Consider the following 18,846-nt stretch of genomic DNA (forward strand, 5'->3'; position numbering starts at 1 on the left):
GTAAATGTAGACTTTCTTACAACAATATGCAGACAAACAGTGTTTGTCAAAAAATCTTTTTGATTTTTTTTTGTTTATTTTGTTTGTAAATAATAAACCTTTAAAATATAGAAAATAAACGACAAATTGTCATTTAAAAGCAAGTGTGTGTCGTTCTGTTGTTGGGCAGTTTTTCATTCATTTGCAATTTGATGGGGGGAGCAACTGCAGAAATGAAATCAAAGACGAGGCAGTGATGAAGAGGAGTCAGAACAGTGTCTGTCAGCAGTTACAGGTGAGGTGAGAAATCTGTGTGTGTGGTCACCTGGGATTTCCATTCATTAGCACTTATCAGTCATCTGAGGCCGCTTTCAGACATGACCTCTGGAGGATGTCTAGAACTGGGTCCAGACTTTCTCCAGAGGTCGCCTTTCACACATGAACAACGCAGCAGCGATCACGTTTTCTTTACAGCACATCACCAGCGACGGCCCTTATCACCAAAAGCTCCCTTGACAGCCTTGTCTGTCTCCTGTCACTTTTCAGAGATATTTATATTCTTTTCGTGCGTTTTTTTTCTTTTCATTTTTGTGTCTGATTCTAAAACTGTATTACTGTTCTGGGTTATACTGTGAAAAAGGCACAACCATTCATCTTCCATTTAGCTGGTAAAATTGTCCATCTTCTGTTTAGTTAAAGAGGTAGTTGGTCTTAATTGAGCAAATTACGCCTGATTAGTACACTTAAACACTGGTAATTGTGCCACAGCCAACATTATTAGTCCAGATCTAAAAAAAAAGAATAAAAAGAAAAACAGCCCTAGTGCAATCTTATCAGAAGTAGCTGCCCTATCCAAAACAGGCTGAAGAGCATTGCTATGGATGACGAGTTCATGCTCCGACAGTATGAGCCACCCAAGTCCACCCATGACGAAGAGGAAAGCAGAGCTGACCAGGGTGAGTGACACCCACACCAATGACCAATATGTGCTCTTTCCTTGATTTCCACAGTTAAATAAGGACTAGTGTTACAAGCCGGTCAAAGTAATCATGGGTCATTCCATCTCATATCATCACACTTTTGAGCCACACCATCAACTGTCAGTTTGGCGTGCTGATTTGATGAGGAATCTAAGAAACAGGAATTCTGTGTCTCTGAATCTAAAGGAGATATGGGCAGAAAAAGTTTGAACTGTGACTTTGACATATCTCCTTTAATAGAGATTCTCTCTCTTGTCCAGCCCCATTATTTATCCAAACAGTATGCAATATAATCAATAAATGCACTGTGAGTATTTGTAACAGTTAAAGTTGAATTACAAAACAAATCCTTGTTTTAAAATTGGTCAGATTTCCACCTGAGTTAGTCATCAACATCTCCAGACAGTTAGGTCAATGGTTTTTGAGTCGATGCCAGAATACCATCACTTATCAGAAGTGTCACCACATCATTTATTCCTTACAATGTTGAACAGCAGTTAGTGATCAGTGCAAAATACCAGCAACCAAGCACTGCATTGGTCTCATCCTTTCACCGAGTTTCATGGAATTCCATTCAGTAGTCTTTGCGTAATCCTGCTGACCAACAAACAAAGTAACAGGGCAAAACATAAACTCCTTGGTGGAGGTAATTGTTACTCAAACATGTAACTTGCTATGAGGAAATATTATGTATTTACTTTCACTCAGATACAGTTGTTTGGTTCTTTGTGGCACAGTCAGGATATCGTGAATCAGTTCAAGGCTTGTTTAAAAAACGACCAGGGAGCAGAGACGCCAAAGCAGGCTGTCATGCATAAGTAAAATAGGTCTAACTCCCAGGTTGCACTTGTCAACAATGCTAAATCAAAAAGTTTTTCGTGCCAGTGTTCCTTAGCCTGTCACACCCTTTTTTCATAGTAGGCTTAGTCCTCTCCTCCAGGCCTGCATGATTATGGTTAGGATTGGAAGGCATTATCAACTTTGAAATAAAATTAAAATAAGGTTACAGGCTTAGGTTTGACCCCCATTGATCCACCTGTAACTCAAGGTTGGAAAATGTGTTTGAGTCAATATTATTATTATAAAATTAGATGTTCTTAAAAGTAACCTTCACTGGGACATCAAGAGCCAGACCGATGTCATATATGTCAGAGGGAGGTAATCACTACTTGTACTGCAAAGCTTTAAGTCTATATAATATGTATGTGCTTTTACTGTGGCGGGAGGTTTTTTTTTTAAATATAACCAAACTGACAAAGAGTCAGTGGAGCAGAGCACAGCTGCAGATAGGCTGTGAGGGGAGGAGGCTCAATCTCTGTATGACGTGTCCCGTGGATTTCGCCATGAAGGAGCAAAGCGAGGACGACGGCCTTTTCCTGGACAGAAGTCAAAGTCAGTCTTTGGTCGAGCTCTCCTCGGGCTCCTCTTCCTCTGTTTTCCCTGTAAACAAAAAAGAAACACTTCAAACATTATATCTGATGTCAGCTGATAAAACCTCAGTGTTGCATCATGTAGTGTAACCACGTGAACATGGATGAGTTGCATGTGAGCAGTGAACTTACATAGTTGTCCCTTGCCGACCAGTCAGGGTAGAGCTGGTTGTGGATCTGCCTCAGCCTCGCAGACTCCTCATAATATTTCTCCTGACCCTTTTTCGACAGCGCCCTCCACTGTGGACACACAACATGTCAGTTAACAGTGCACACAGCAACACACAACTACATGTAACTGCACAAACACAACATGAACAGATCCAGAGGTTTGAGAAGTGTTGTCTTAGACGCTGCATATGAGGTGAAGCTTGTGTGACACTGAGAGTCTCAAAGACACCTACCATCTGTCCAATGATGGTGTTGACGGCAGCACAGTCAGAGTTTCTGAGCCCAGCCAGAACTTTCAGCCTCTGCTCATTCCTGTACACCATGAAGGCGTTGGGCGGCTTCTTCACGTATGGCCTGTCATTCCCCCGCTGGTTCACACGCTTTCTCTTTCTGTGGGGAAACAGAAGAAAACAGATAGAGAGCATGAATTACCACTGTGTAAAACTGTGAGGAAACAAACATGTTAACTAGGACCTTGGTGCACAAGTCAATATAAATATATGAAATATAAGAACCAGACTTACTGTGGACTGCAGGCGTTCACTGGAGGAGGAACTGTGTCTCCCGGAGCCCCGTAAATCATCTTTCCCTCACTACAGAAACACAATCAGACACATTAGAGAACATAAAACAGTGAGGTTGAAGATTAAAACAGAGGCTCATTGGTGTGTGTGTGTGTGTGTGTGTGTGTGTGTGTGTGTGTGTGTGTGTGTGTGTGTGTGTGATACTTACAATAATCCAATAGGATACAGCCTCACCTCAAGGTGTTTAGTGACAGTCTGTGGCTGATTGACAACCTGGAGATGTGAAAACAGAAAATACAGGAGGTCAGACAAACTGCATCCTCTGTGTCATCAGTCAAAAACGCAACTTGCACATATTTATACCAGGCCCTTGTATAATCACTGTCCTGGTCTTCACATTGTCATTAACACCAATCACGTACATTTTTCCCAATTTAATGAAAGAATGACGTCTTCTTGTCTCTGAGAGAAGGTGGGGCACAGGAAGATTGTACCAAAGTAAAAGTCTCTAAACCTCAGTCAGGTTCACTACTCTAAGAATAACCAGTTCCTCCATTAATATGTAATGATAATACTAATACACTGTATTTATATAGAACCTTTTACAGTTACAATGTGCTTTGTTTGTTTGTGTGATTGTTTCAAAGAGAGGGAGCCCTGACAGAAAAAAGCCTGGTAACGTCTGGTCCCCATGCGTTTCATGTCATCATAAGCAGTGTATAGGTACGGGACTTATATTGTGAAGGGTCACCAACGGAAGTGGTTGATCTTTTTGAGCGAGATTTGTTATACAGCAGAAGCGTGCGGTAAAGACTAAACCTTTTAGCTACGTGGGGATGAGACAGGTGAGCGCAGGAGGTTTTGATACACATTTCAAATGTTCGCCACGTGTGTTTAAAAGTCAGCACTAAAGTCTGGAAACTAAGAGTTATGTGCTCTTTTAGCAGATGTAGCTGCAGCGAGCTGTAATCTCTGTGTTAAAGTATATTTCTGACACAGGTATTGATCCAGTTGTTGTGAATCTGTCTCTAACCTGCAGTTAGGACCTTACCTGTGTCTGGCTGTGCACGGGGCCCGGCTGCAGGAAGCTCTGCTGCGCGTCCATCATGGGGGCGAGCAGGTCAGAGCGAAGTTCCTCCATGAGCTGCTCCAAGGTGAGACTTGTGCCCTCCAGGGTGGTGTATTCAACACTTCTCCTCTCCGGGGGGGACCAGTCATAAACTGGGACGGCCTGAGGTGTAGGGTTGCTCAACACCCTGCAGAGCATCTCTGCAAACTCACAGGTCGCGTCCAGCTGAGCGATTGTATCCATGATCTTCTGTTGCGTCATTGAGATTTAAGTGAAGAAATGTAGATTTGTTTCTCCAGAGGTTTCTCCTTGTGTGAAATGACCAAACCGTCGCTAAACGTCACTTTAGAGTCCCAATAACGTTTGAGTTGACTTTGATATGCACCGATTGATCCTTTTATCCTTTTAGGTGCCTTTTTTCTTTTGAAATTTAAAACAAAACAACAACCATCTATATTTTTTCAAACAGGATCACATATTATATTTGTATTATAACACCTATCAGGGCCCCCATCTCTTCTCTGGCCCCTGAAATACTCCTTATTCACTCAGTAATGAAATGTAACTAAGTACTTTTACTTAATTGAATGGTACTTGCCTTCACTGTCAAAAGTAGTAGTTAAATTAATTAATTGAAGGTAAATTCAAATTTTAAAAAACAACTTAGCAACAAGTTGAAGTCTAACATTCAAAATCCTAAAAAAATATATACAAATATAAGGTAAAACAAATTCTGAGTGTTTATATAAATTGCTTGTGGACGTATATGAGTAAAATCACATAAATAGAAATATATTAAACTACAAGTTAAATAACAAATAGCTGTTACTCATATTTACACATATAAGATCTTTTTTTTTACGCAATACTGATATTTTTCTTGATTTTTCACAAGATAAATCTCACACATTCAATACATAAACTTAATAAAATCACAACACAGTAATGATAATGAAGTGTTTCTTTGTAATGTTTATAATCATCTCAGAATTATTATTGTTATTATTACCTCCACTGAGGAGTTTATATTTTCTATCCTGTCAATTTCACTCAGATACAGATGTTTGGTTCTTTGTGGCACAGTCAGGATATCGTGAATCAGTTCAAGGCTTGTTTAAAAAAACGACCAGGGAGCAGAGACGCCAAAGCAGGCTGTCATGCATAAGTAAAATAGGTCTAACTCCCAGGTTGCACTTGTCAACAATGCTAAATCAAAAAGTTTTTCGTGCCAGTGTTCCTTAGCCTGTCACTCCCTTTTTTCATAGTAGGCTTAGTCCTCTCCTCCAGGCCTGCATGATTATGGTTAGGATTAGAAGGCATTATCAACTTTGAAATAAAATTAAAATAAGGCTTAGGTTTGACCCCCATTGATCCACCTGTAACTCAAGGTTGGCAAATGTGTTTGAGTCAATATTATTATTATAAAATTAGATGTTCTTAAAAGTAACCTGGGACATCAAGAGCCAGACCGATGTCATATATGTCAGAGGGAGGTAATCACTACTTGTACTGCAAAGCTTTAAGTCTATATAATATTTATGTGCTTTTACTGTGGCAGGAGTTTTTTTCTAAAATATAACCAAACTGACGAAGAGTCAGTGGAGCGGAGCACAGCTGCAGATAGGCTGTGAGGGGAGGAGGCTCAATCTCTGTATGACGTGTCCCGTGGATTTCGCCATGAAGGAGCAAAGCGGGGACGACGGCCTTTTCCTGGACAGAAGTCAAAGTCAGTCTTTGGTCGAGCTCTCCTCGGGCTCCTCTTCCTCTGTTTTCCCTGTAAACAAAAAAGAAACACTTCAAACATTTTATCTGACATCAGCTGATAAAACCTCAGGGTTGCATCATGTAGTGTAACCACGTGAACATGGATCAGTTGCATGTGAGCAGTGAACTTACCTAGTTGTCCTTTGACGACCAGTCAGGGTAGAGCTGGTTGTGGATCTGCCTCAGCCTCGCAGACTCCTCATAATATTTCTCCTGCCCCTTTTTCGATAGCGCCCTCCACTGTGGACACACAACCTGCCAGTTAACAGTGCACACAGCAACACAAAACTACATGTAACTGCACAAACACAACATGAACAGATCCAGAGGTTTTAGAAGTGTTGTCTTAGACGCTGCTCGATGAGGTGAAGCTTGTGTGACACTGAGAGTCTCAAAGACACCTACCATCTGTCCAATGATGGTGTTGACGGCAGCACAGTCAGAGTTTCTGAGCCCAGCCAGAACTTTCAGCCTCTGCTCATTCCTGTACACCATGAAGGCGTTGGGCGGCTTCTTCACGTATGGCCTGTCATTCCCCCGCTGGTTCACACGCTTTCTCTTTCTGTGGGGAAACAGAAGAAAACAGATAGAGAGCATGAATTACCACTTTGTAAAACTGTGAGGAAACAAACATGTTAACTAGGACCTTGGTGCACAAGTCAATATAAATATATGAAATATAAGAACCAGACTTACTGTGGACTGCAGGCGTTCACTGGAGGAGGAACTGTGTCTCCCGGAGCCCCGTAAATCATCTTTCCCTCACTACAGAAACACAATCAGACACATTAGAGAACATAAAACAGTGAGGTTGAAGATTAAAACAGAGGCTCATTGGTGTGTGTGTGTGTGTGTGTGTGTGTGTGTGTGTGTGTGTGTGTGTGTGTGTGTGTGTGTGTGTGTGATACTTACAATAATCCAATAGGATACAGCCTCACCTCAAGGTGTTTAGTGACAGTCTGTGGCTGATTGACAACCTGGAGACATGAAAACAGAAAATACAGGAGGTCAGACAAACTGCATCCTCTGTGTCATCAGTCAAAAACACAACTTGCACATATTTATACCAGGCCCTTGTATAATCACTTTCCTGGTCTTAATATTGTCATTAACACCAATCACGTACATTTTTCCAAATTTAATAAAAGAATGACATCTTGTCTCTGAGAGAAGGTGGGGCACAGGAAGTTTCTACCAAAGTAAAAGTCTCTAAATCTCAGTAAGGTCCACTACTATTATGCTCACTCTTTCTTTCTCCCCCTTTTAGCAGATTTAGCTGCAGCGAGCTGTAATCTCTGTGTTAAAGTACATTTCTGACACAGGTATTGATCCAGTTGTTGTGAATCTGTCTCTAACCTGCAGTTAGGACCTTACCTGTGTCTGGCTGTGCACGGGGCCCGGCTGCAGGAAGCTCTGCTGCATGTCCATCATTGGAGCAAACAGGTCAGCCCATTGATCCTCCATCAGCTGGTCCAAGGTGAGACTTCCATCCTCCACGGGGTATTGTTCAGCAATTGTATTCTCAAGGGGGGACCAGTCATAAACTGGGACAGCCTGAGGTGTAGGGTTGCTCATCACCCCACAGAGCATCTCTACAAACTCCCAGGTCGCATCCAGCACTTCGTCAGTCTCCATATTCTCCAGAACACTGTCAGTTTGAGCGTTTGTATCCATGATATTCTGCTAAAATGTTGAGATTGAGGTGAAGATATGTAGATATCTTTCTCCAAAAGTTTCTCCGTGTGTGAATTGACTCTGATATGCACCAATTGATCCTTTTATCCTTTTAAGTGTCTTTTTTCTTTTCTTCCTTTTATAATTTAAAACAAAACAACAACCATCTATATTTTTTCAAACAGGATCAAATATTATATATTTATTTTAACACCTATCAGGGTCCCCATCTCTTCTCTGGTCCCTGAAATACTCCTTATTCACTCAGTAATGAAATGTAACTAAGTACTTTTACTTAATTGAATGGTACTTGGTAAAATCAAATTTTAAAAATCAACTTAACAAGTTGAAGTCTGACATTCAAAATCCTAAAAAAATACAAATATAAGGTAAAAAAAATATAAATAAATGTATAAATTGCTTGTGGACGTATATAAGTAAAATCACATGAATAGAAAAACACTAAACTACAAGTTAAATAACAAATAGCTGTTTTATTGTTGTATTGGCAGAAATTTAATGTAGAATAAGCCTCCTGTTTTAACTTGTTCGTTTCATCTAAATTGTATGAATTGTAGTTTTCTTTACCCCAGAAAAGGCCCTTTATATTGAAATACTTTATATTTACATCGAGGGGACCCTCTTTACGGAGGCCGTCATGTTTTTTACATTAGTCCAGACTAGACAAACTAAACACCTTTTGAGTTTTTATGACAACTTAAGGCTACCAGAGGTTCTCTTTCATGTTGGGAAGGGGACAGTGAGGTGAGGGGTATTCAGCTGCAACATGCAACTTCACCACTAGATGTCACTAAATTCTACACACTGTACCTTTAATTATAAATAACTTTAAATAAGAAAGTACAAACAATTATACAGAAATTGAATAAAGAAAATAAAAAATATTATGAAATTTAACATAGATGCATCTTTTATGAATTGTTTATTCAGTAAAATTAAAGTTTATATAGTAGCGCATATTGGCACACATGATACAATGATACCAATATGTCTGTGAAAAGTTCATATCAATCATTTATTTTCTCTAATGTCCAATGTTTCTCTATGGGTTAAGTGTTATCTAAGATATTGCATTGTCTGTAGAACTAAATAATGTATTAGGCATAATAATTTGCATTGATGCTTATTTATTCTGAAGTAATTAATAATTATTAATTAAATTAATCGTTCTAGTTAACTATGTTAAAGGTCCAGTGTGTAAGCTTTAGGTGTATGAATTGTAGTTTTCTTTACCCCAGAAAAGGCCCTTTATATTCAAAATTCTACACACTGTACCTTTAAATGATTTTTGTTTACAACTTTAATTTGTCATGTGTAAGTTAACATGGGCTCAACAGTACAATGAAAGTGTTGGATGAGAGGAACAGATCAGCTCAGCAATCGAAGCAATGGCATACAAAATATAAAATAAGCAGAAGGGAAAAACATAAATAGAATAGTAGTCTATATAAATCCGATCAAAACTTGCTACATGAATTGACTGCTTGTTGAAAGTTATTCCATCAGGGTGAGTTTGAGGTCCTCTCATATTTGTGTGGTAATTCTGTGATGTTGTAGTTTCAGTATTACACCCATAGAACATGCGCTGTAACCTTGGTGTGACCATAAAAAGACTCAAGACCTACAAATAAATGTGCTTGTCCTTTAGAACGCTGTTACCCTACAGAATCAATTTATTTACAGTTGCATATCAAATTGTTTTATTTGACCTGCAGCTCTTAATGTTAAATTACGCCAAGGACAGTACAGCCCATTATACTGGGGTATAATGCAGTATAATGGACTGTAGAAGTGTATCATAAAGCATCTCACTGGTGACCAACAGTCCCACTGTGGACTTTTCTCGACAAACAATGCATTTTAATTTAATTCCCATTCAGATATTTTCCAATAAATCTGACTTATGATTTACAATTCATCCACTTAACACATAAGTACTTAAAAGGGTTTGGTAATATATGTTTTATAGAAAATGACTTAATTTTGTGGTTTACATGTTGTAATAAGCTTTGCAATTTCATAAGTAGACAAGTATCATTTGCATAAAGCAGTAATCAAATGCTCCAAACATTGATGACCTTTCTTACCATCCAATCGCAAGCATGTAATTAATTACTACACGTGCATCAAACAGGAAGCTCCCTTTAGTTTGTGTCCTGTTTGTCCCAGAGATCAAATTTCATCACGCCACTCGAATCAATGTCGGCCTTACTCTCTTCTCCTCCGTCACATTTCATTTTCAGCAATCACCTCAAGACGTTTGAACCATTAGGAACTAAGCGACCGTTCCTCAGGCGTTCAAGTAAGGTCGCACCCATCAGGAGAGACAAGCGTAGGGTATCTGAGAGGCAATTTTTAGAGGTTCTGATCTGAAATAAGTCATACTTTTCATTTCCTCGACAGGCCAGAGATGGATTGTGGACTTGTTTTTAGCAGGGTCACCTCATTTTCCATCTCCCGCGGCCTCCTGCCTCCTCTCACCTCTGATATTTCCCCCGCTCTATCGAGTGAGAGTCATTTTCCTCAGGAAAGTGTGTATGTGTTTGTGTTAAATCGGTGTCTGTGCAAGCACTGATGAGACACACACTGTCCTCGGCTGTCGGGTGAGAGCTTCCTGGGAGCCAAAACAGGGGACTGATTAGAATGCAGGAGCTGGCCAGCCGCTGTTTGGCCTCTTCCTCTGCTGCTTTGTCTCTGTCTGTGTCTGCCCACCCTATTTGTCTATTTGTCTCACACACACACACACACACACACACACACACACACACACACACCAGCTGGTCTGTTTTGTGCTGTTTTGTTTCTCCTGTTCTCTCTCTGGTCCAAATGTCATTGACAGGAAAATAAGAAAAAAAAAAAATAATAAATTGCATATTTCGTGTATAAATACAAAGCAGCAAAAACATGTTTCTGACCTGACTGCAAAGCTTGTTGCTCCTTTGACCTCAGAGGGAACACAAATTCTTCCCCACCTAACAAAAGGGTTGAGTATGGCACCAGTTCCTACACGGAAAACACCATAACAGACCACAACTCAAAATGTTTTTTAAAAGTGTATTATTTATGCAAGTTAGCAACAACCAAGGAATATGAACATGAGGGTGTGTATGTTTCCCAACACAAGGAGTCTGCTCTGGGTTTTACCACGGATCTCCAAAAAACACAAATCAGAAACTTCAACAGAAATGTCATTGTCATGATGGAGTTAAAGACAACAGAGATTTATTTACTATATACAGTAGGTTCTAGGCACTCCCTGTAGCATCAATGGTCGGTCAGTTTGTCAGTCGGACATACAGCGTCTTCCTGTAACCCTGTCAAGGCCGGTAGCGCCAGAGAAAAAACCCAAGTGGTGACAACCTGCTGATTTAACATGCTCCCAAAACGTAACCAGATTATCCTCTCCGACTCTCCGCTCCCCCATACACGCAATGACTCAAGCTATTAGCCACTTGCATATTGTTGGTTCAGAGTACGCAGGGCTGTGGTCTGGAGTTGTGATTGGATTATTGAATGATTGGTTGTGACTGTGGAAAACATGAATGAACTCTCTTATAGGTGATCTAACACTGGTCGCTGCAATTTATCACAGATTGGGAACCAGCCAATGACTTCTCATGCTTTCTTTATCGGGTAATAGCTTTACAAAGGCACTATGGCAGCACCTCCATAAACTATGAGATCAATATATATATATTGCTGAGATGTGCTGTGCAACACCACAGGTGTAAAGACTCAACATGAATCTCAGAAACAGAAGTGTCATGTAGTCTTGCCAAAAAGAGTTCAGGTATAGATTAAAATAAGGTTGGGGAATTTAATATGGATGGCAAAAGATCGGAGGACATTTTAAAATATGCATTGCAATGGAAATGGAGCCATCTCACTAGACATCTTCTTCGAGGAGGACACAGCAGGAGCACTGCCTTTGTGATCTGAACTCAATATTGAAGTCTGAGAAATCGATCAAGATTAGCTCAGTGAGGCCTGCCCTTCACGGGAGGCCATGTTCAATGTGGGACACTGCAGCCGAACAGAAATGAACATTTGGAAAGTGTTGCTCTCTATATTCTTCAACTATTCATTTCTGATGAATGGAGATATAATTGTTTTTTTTAAACTGCTGCCTTTCATATATACTCTGATTTTTAAGGTGATTCATTTGCATGTCATTTCATATTTTTCAAAAGTTAACGATACACTTACAAGGCAAACATTGCTCTGCTGAAATCCAACTTTATCTGATTTGCTTCAAGGTTGTTTATTTATTGTTTTCCAACAATGGACTTCCTACATGACAGCTCAAAACTAGAATTAGAAGTATAGATACCTGCACCCTGAGCAGATTCATTTATATCAAATTATGTAAATGTTGTTTTTCTGAAACAGATGCTTATGGTCTGCAAAAGGTACACAGGTGCAGGCAGCAGCAGCAGCAAATCATTTTTTCACACATTTCATGCAGATTATTTGTGACAGTAAAAAAAATCTGATCTATAATATCCCAAAAACTTTAGCCTGCTCTGACTTTTTGTTCCATCGAAACAGACAAATCTGGAAAGCTGGACTAAAACAACAAGCAAACACTACTTGAAGACAATTAATTTACCTAACATTGTTATTTTTTTGTGTCTATCATGCCAAATTTTAATGATACATGTCAATCACAAGTTTCTAGAAATTTGGTTAAAACTTAGATAAAAGATGAAACATTGAGGGTAAGAAATTGCAAAATCTTCCTTGCATTCAAAAGAATATACAGTAACCAGCAAATAAGTGGTTATTATTTGATTATTAAACCTGCCATTGATTTATTTTCAGTTGATTGAACAATGGATCCTTTCATACATGAACTCTTGTACCTGTCAGCCCCCCCAGGAATCACACTGAGAACAGCAGACATTTCCTCAGTCGAGCAGAACTTCTTTCTTTTTTTGTGTGTTTTCTTTGCGTGTGGTACCCAGATGTGCTGTGAGTCACTTTAACCTTTTCCAAGCACCTTGCCTTCACATAGCATTTAACCTCAAATATGACTGCTGGGTGTCTCCACTGACCTCACGGTAGAGGTTAGAGGCTTCTTGTTATCTGATAACACAGACACACACGCTCTCTCTCGCTCTCTCTCACACACACACACACACACACACTTTTTCTGTTTCACCCTGAGCAAAAGCCTCAAATAGCTCCTGCAGTAGCAAAGGCTGAATCCCGATTATCAGCAAGTTTTGAGAGGACAACATGCCTGAGGGGGAAAAACAAAACATAATGAAAGATAACAGCGACACAAGGCAAATTTAAAAGTGAATATTATTGTAATAGCCACCTCGTCTGTGTTGTGGCCTGCCGCTTCATGCTGCTAATGCTGCCTCCCCTCCACCGTTCAAACACCTATTGATGAACTGTCAGCAGATGGGGTTCATCATCTCCTTCATGGAACACGTCTTTCCATCCATTACACCTGCAGGATTCCTCTCTATGCTGAAGCCCTTTGCTGCATTTGTATTCGCCTTTCGTCCTCCTCGCAGCCCCAAAATCTACCACAGACACAGAGTCAAAGAGAGGAAGTAACGATGAGCTGTTATAGGTGGGTGGGAGTCTATTGACGAGTGGGTCTGACAGTCCATAACAACTATGCCAACCTTGTTTCTCTTTAGATTAATTACTTTTAATTGCTTAAACATATGCCACACTTTCATTGGTTAATGTTGTTTATTTTTGCTATGTTCTCGTGTTGTCAGCCCATCCCTCCGCCTCAGTTTTGTGAAGAAATATCTGCACAACTGTTTAGATTTGGGTGGTCAAAGGTCAAAGGTCAAGGCCATGGTGGCCTCACAAAACATGATTTTGGTCTCTTAAACATACCTCAAGTTTGAGTTTTTGGAATTTCTTCAAATTTTGACCAGTTTTGACTCAAAGATTAACCGATTAGATTTTGGTGGTCAAAGGTCACGGTGACCTCATGTCTCTGAAAAAAAATGTATGTAGGCTGAAACTGCTCTGGTTGGCAAAGGCATACAGTTGCAGGGTCATAATTGTAGTTATATTTTGTTGATTTTGTAGTGCAGTTACCATTAATCCATACCCATAAAGCAACTAAAATGATTAAAAAGGCAGAGAGCACCACAGGTTTGTCACAATTCAATTGAGTCTTACAATCTGGAGATAGCTGCTGTATAAACTATTGACTAACTGCAGGGATTGGAACACCAGATACTGTAAGTGGGTTATTAAATCCACTGAAAAACTTTATTTTGTGGCCTTCCCCATAATCGTTTATCTTCATTTACAAGCACAAATGCAATTTAGAAATCCTCCTCTCTCAGGCTTTGACAAGGATTCATTTGTCACTGTGGGTAACGCTGCATATCAAACAAAGAATCTTGTCTTGTGCTATTGAATATGACATCAAATGCCTGACACACAGCACTGTGGATGAATGCTTGATCCCATGAGAAGCTCCATATCTTCAGTCGCTCATCTGAATCCCTCTCTCTGACTGACTCGCAGCTTTGATCGCACACACATACAGTAGGGGTCCTCTTAAGGGGTCTTGATCAGTAGATTATCTTATAACTGCATCAGCGATGACAATGCAATATCCCCTCACCAAACCCACTGTTCTGCTCTCCAACATTAATCTGTCTGAACAAGCTAGGATTAATACTTTCCTAGAAACGCCTACAATGTGAACAAGTGACAGGGCGAAGGGAAACCGGACATGCTCAGACTGATCCATCTAAGATCAAGGCCTCGTATGTACACAACAGATAGTGTTGACAGATGTGCACTTAGCGTGAATCAGTTGTACACTGGACTGATCTACACTCTCTGTTTGAATAAAACACAATATTGTAAAGAGGTTAGGTCATGATCGAAAATCTGCCAATGTTTTCTTCTCATTAAGGTTTCAGTTTAACATTCATCACAATTTCCCAGAGCCCATGGTGACCTCAGTTTTTCTTTTGTCTAAGCAACGGTCCAAAATATTTAATGTTAGTCAGGGAAAAGCAGCACATTCTTACGTTTCAGGGCCTGGATCTGTCAAACATTTAGTGTTTAGTCTTGCTACTTCATTTTTTGACAAGGGACATATTGATTAGTCAACTAATTGTTCCATTCCTCCTGAGTGGGACCTGAACATGTGTAATAAACTTCTTGACAACTCCTTGAATAATAGTTGTTGAGATATTTTTTCCACAGACAGTGACTCTTGTAATGCTGCGAGATGTACAGTCTAGGAAAGTTTCTGGATATACAGAGAGGTAGAATACAGAGAGGTTTTAAATACAATACAGGTCTGTTTTTCATTGGTAACTCTGCTGGTATAGTTTTGGTTAAGCATCTCACAGTAGCAGAATTATTAAATTAAACAAAAAAAATCACAAATATTCTCTTGCTAACCACTAAGACTATTGCTATTTATTTTTTGCGCAGCAGTAACTCCAGAACTGGTTCGACACATTGCACCTTGACACTGTCACTGCTACCAGATCAAGTGCAACATGTGGCTCAATTAGCTGCAATGACCCTGACATTGTTGTGATGTGACACACAATACTCACCACTCTCCCAAGCAGGATCTCTGCAGCATCAGTAATTCTGCCCTGTAATGAGGTTCTACTTAACTGTAGAGAGGATATGTGTAATAATTAATTCCTGGACTCTCCATTAGAATGATGGAGCACCACACACAGAGAAGGTTACTGACAAATTAAAAAGATGAATGGTCATTCTGATTCAATAGCCAAAGTGGTAATCAATTTATACTGAGTGGATTATCTAGGCTGTGTTGTATAAGAACAGTTATGCTCACTTTGCAAACTAAATCTTAAGAAAATAAGATGATGTGTGCACACATACACTATAATGTATTCCTTCAATTATTTGCATGTGCAATATGAGGAAATTGTTATTGGACTGTATTTAATATCATAATAATAATAAAATGTAGACCCAAATGAGTTTGAATTCTTATAGCAGGAAACCTGAATTGCTAGCTTTCCATTGTTGAGCTGTAACAACAGCAATTACTCAGCGTCAGAAAATATTTTCTTTCTATTAAAATCCATGAATTTAGTAGCGCCTGCAATTGAGTGTTTGATTTCATTAGCTGGTGCTTCCATTGCTGCATGCAAAGTTCAGGACGTTCATTCAGTGCACTTTACTAGGTTATTAGGTTATTATACGTAGAACTGCCTTAACGTTCTTATTTCAGAATAAGTGACATATCGAATGTTGCTTCTTCCTGGTACCAAGTTCCTCGATATATTCATATAAGATTATAGAGACTGACTTCAGGGAGCTTTCCTCATTTTCTACAAAGAAATTACAGTACATCTTGAGGCCTGTGGCGCTATTTTAATTAAGGTCTAGTATCACTATCACAATAAACCTCAAGAGCTGTCGTTGTGAATCACATCATGTCCTCTCATTTACTCTGCTGTGTCTGCTTTCATATTTAATGGCGTGTCAATTACAATGTGCATATCTAATAATTTCAGGATGCAGCATCTATTACCGACTGATCATATACATGCTACAATAATTCTAAGTGATTTGACACTCAGTGACTGTATCTCATGTAGAGGGTAAGCCACAGTGAATGCACAAGGGTGACAACCAAACATAGTGTGTAGCATTAAAAGCCAAAGATTACTAATTCAGGTCAAAGTGACTTATTACCATCTGTCTGCACTGTCTACAGCTACGACTATAGGAGCTTGTTCTTGTTCGATTGGTTACAGATTGATTTTTTAATTAGTGTGTAATTTGCTATAGATTATATATAGCACCATGGTAATTTTAGGTGATAAGTTGGAGGGGTCATTTATCAATTAAGTGGCTATATATTCTATTAAGTAAACTATCCAAATTGATGAAAAGAAAATAGAATATATTAATATAATAATTCATTCTTTTTGACGTCCAAGCTCCCCATGTCAACTCAGAAGATCATATGCCAGTTTTATGATCCTAATTAGTTTTTGCTGCCCCAAAGTGGCCACCAAAATTCAGTTATTGTAGGATCAAGTCTTATTACCCCACCTAGAGCTTTTAATCCTGTGTAGTGGGAGCCATGTGCTACTGCAAAGATGATGGTCTGCTATGGTCATTCTGCATAAACACATGTAAGATATGATGCCTAAAATCTCAGAGGACCACTACTGATATGCTGAATGTTAAGTGCAAGCAGAAAATGTAAATAACCCTGTCATCTAAGTCACGTTGAGTTTCATATGCAGGGTAAATATGTTACTCAACATTATTGTATCATCAGTTGTGTGCAGTTATGTCCCTGCAACATTCACCTCTACCAGAGGTTCTCAGTTTGTAGTGAAGCATGAAGGGCTCCGACAAACAACAAAAGCAACCTGCAGGTAAATATTACTCAAAGAGAGTTCAGTAAAAAACACTGCACTCAATACTCAGACTTGATATTTCAAAACAGTGTGTTTTAAAGCATCATTAGGTTTTAATCATAGAGCTCATTTCATTCACCGAAGTAGATTCATGGTGCTGTATAAGGACATTAAAAGCTGCAGAGACAACATTAAAATAAATCAGTTTAAGATTAGAAAGCAGAGTTTTAAACCATTTTCAAGTACAAAATAGATTAAAAATTGTAGAAAAAGGAAGGTAAAGATATGAGAATATATAAATAAAACAAAAAGGATAATTCTGCATAACATTTTTTTTTAAGTTACAAGGAGTAAAATAATACAAATAAAATTGATAGAACTGCAAAAGTTATACAATAAAAATTGAATAAAAAACAATGAATTAGTAAAATAGTAAAAAAGTGCAATGGATGGATCATTCCTCAGACCATCAGGCAGTTGTGCTGCAAAATGACTAAAGCTCAAGAGAACTGAATTCTGCCACAAGTCATTAATACGAATTCAGGTTTATAGAGTTTACACAGGTTTATAAATCAGACTTGTGCAGAGAGACGATCAGCAGCAGAGGAAACTCCCAGAGCAATAAGAAAACAGCTGTTAGCATAAACAGAACGTAAACAAGATGTTCACCTACCCTCAGTGAATCACTGAGTCTCCTCCTGTCAGAATCAAAACTCCGGAGAGTCACTGCTGGTCCAGGACGAAAGAAAACACTTATTCCGAAGTTAGCAGCGGAAGAAGTGTCGTCCTCCACCTTCTCTGCTCACATGGCCCAGAGCTAGCTTCATGCTAGCTGCTGGACGGACAAACGAGTGTAAGTACACAAAATGAACTCCTACACATTCATTACAACACAAAGAGAGACATGGCGGAGCTGCTAGCAGGTGTAGCTACATGATAAATGTTATAAAAGCAGCAGAGGAGCGAGCTGCTGTCCTGTAGCTTAGTGAGTTAGCATCGAAAGAGACTGACAGGTGCCAGTTTATTAGGAACACCTAGCTACAAGCTAATGCAGGGTGAATGCAACAGTGCTGCAGTGAAGCATGTAGCTTTATATACTGTTCACTATGTGTAAAGTGCTGATTCAAATGTATGGAGGCTGAAGTTTGTTATGTTGAATTAATTTTTTATTATTATATTTTTTGTAAATATAGCCCAAAGAAAGTTCAGCCCAATCACTGCAGTGTGTTTTTAAAGTTTGACCAACACCAGCTGACCATCCACTAAAATACAATATAGGGTAAAACATTTATCAATATCCAAATCAAAGCAGTTGTTAACATGGTTTTCCGCAGAAGTTGGCGTAAGGTTATTTTTGCACCTTCTCTCTTTTGCTTTTTAGATTTTGTGAATTCGACAAACTGAATTTAGCTGCTGCATGTGTGGCTTGCTGTTTGTTAAGACATTCAACGCAACTCCCAAGGTATCTTCCCAAGTCCATCCCACTGATGTAATTACATTTACATAAAAAACAAATACTGAAAAATATTGAAGTACACCACTTTTCTGCAGCACTGCCAGTGATCAACCAACACCAGAGATTTCTCATTTGAGAAGCTTGAAACACAGAATGCTTGTTAATATCAGCTTGAAACATGACTAATTGTTTTATGTTAATATGTGGTGTAATCATATATTTCATTTGTAAAATCTTAGTCTGCATAGAAACTTAGTGTTTTGCTTTTAGTATGGGTACTGAATTTTAATGTAGTGAAAGGAAATGACATATGATTATGCAATTGCACCAGAGATCGTGACATCGTGTGGTGTTATATCATCAGTTTAAAACTGGGGGAAAAGAGCAGCCAGTTGTTGAGGTCTTTGTGGCAGAATGTT

The 18,846-nt window shown here is 39.1% G+C and overlaps 2 protein-coding genes across 2 annotated transcripts; both read right to left on the reverse strand.

The window, feature by feature from the left end:
* Positions 1-1,406: 1,406 nt before the first annotated feature.
* On the reverse strand, positions 1,407-4,971 carry LOC109626206 (protein pop-1-like). The gene is made up of 6 exons (XM_020081920.2): positions 4,136-4,971; positions 3,293-3,357; positions 3,085-3,153; positions 2,794-2,950; positions 2,522-2,629; positions 1,407-2,399 (listed from the first exon to the last, which is right to left on the reverse strand). Exons 1-6 carry the CDS (start codon positions 4,412-4,414, stop codon positions 2,268-2,270), a joined length of 810 nt encoding a protein of 269 aa, XP_019937479.2. The 5' UTR covers positions 4,415-4,971; the 3' UTR covers positions 1,407-2,267.
* Positions 4,972-5,099: 128 nt separating this feature from the next.
* LOC138405390 (protein pop-1-like) lies at positions 5,100-8,430 on the reverse strand. Its single transcript, XM_069513639.1, has 6 exons — positions 7,292-8,430; positions 6,830-6,894; positions 6,614-6,682; positions 6,323-6,479; positions 6,050-6,157; positions 5,100-5,927 (listed from the first exon to the last, which is right to left on the reverse strand). The coding sequence occupies exons 1-5, from the start codon at positions 7,589-7,591 to the stop codon at positions 6,050-6,052; spliced, it is 699 nt and encodes a 232-aa protein (XP_069369740.1). The 5' UTR covers positions 7,592-8,430; the 3' UTR covers positions 5,100-5,927.
* Positions 8,431-18,846: the final 10,416 nt, after the last annotated feature.

Source organism: Paralichthys olivaceus, chromosome 18 (genome assembly GCF_024713975.1).
Source record: "Paralichthys olivaceus isolate ysfri-2021 chromosome 18, ASM2471397v2, whole genome shotgun sequence".
NCBI classification, from domain to species: domain Eukaryota; kingdom Metazoa; phylum Chordata; class Actinopteri; order Pleuronectiformes; family Paralichthyidae; genus Paralichthys; species Paralichthys olivaceus.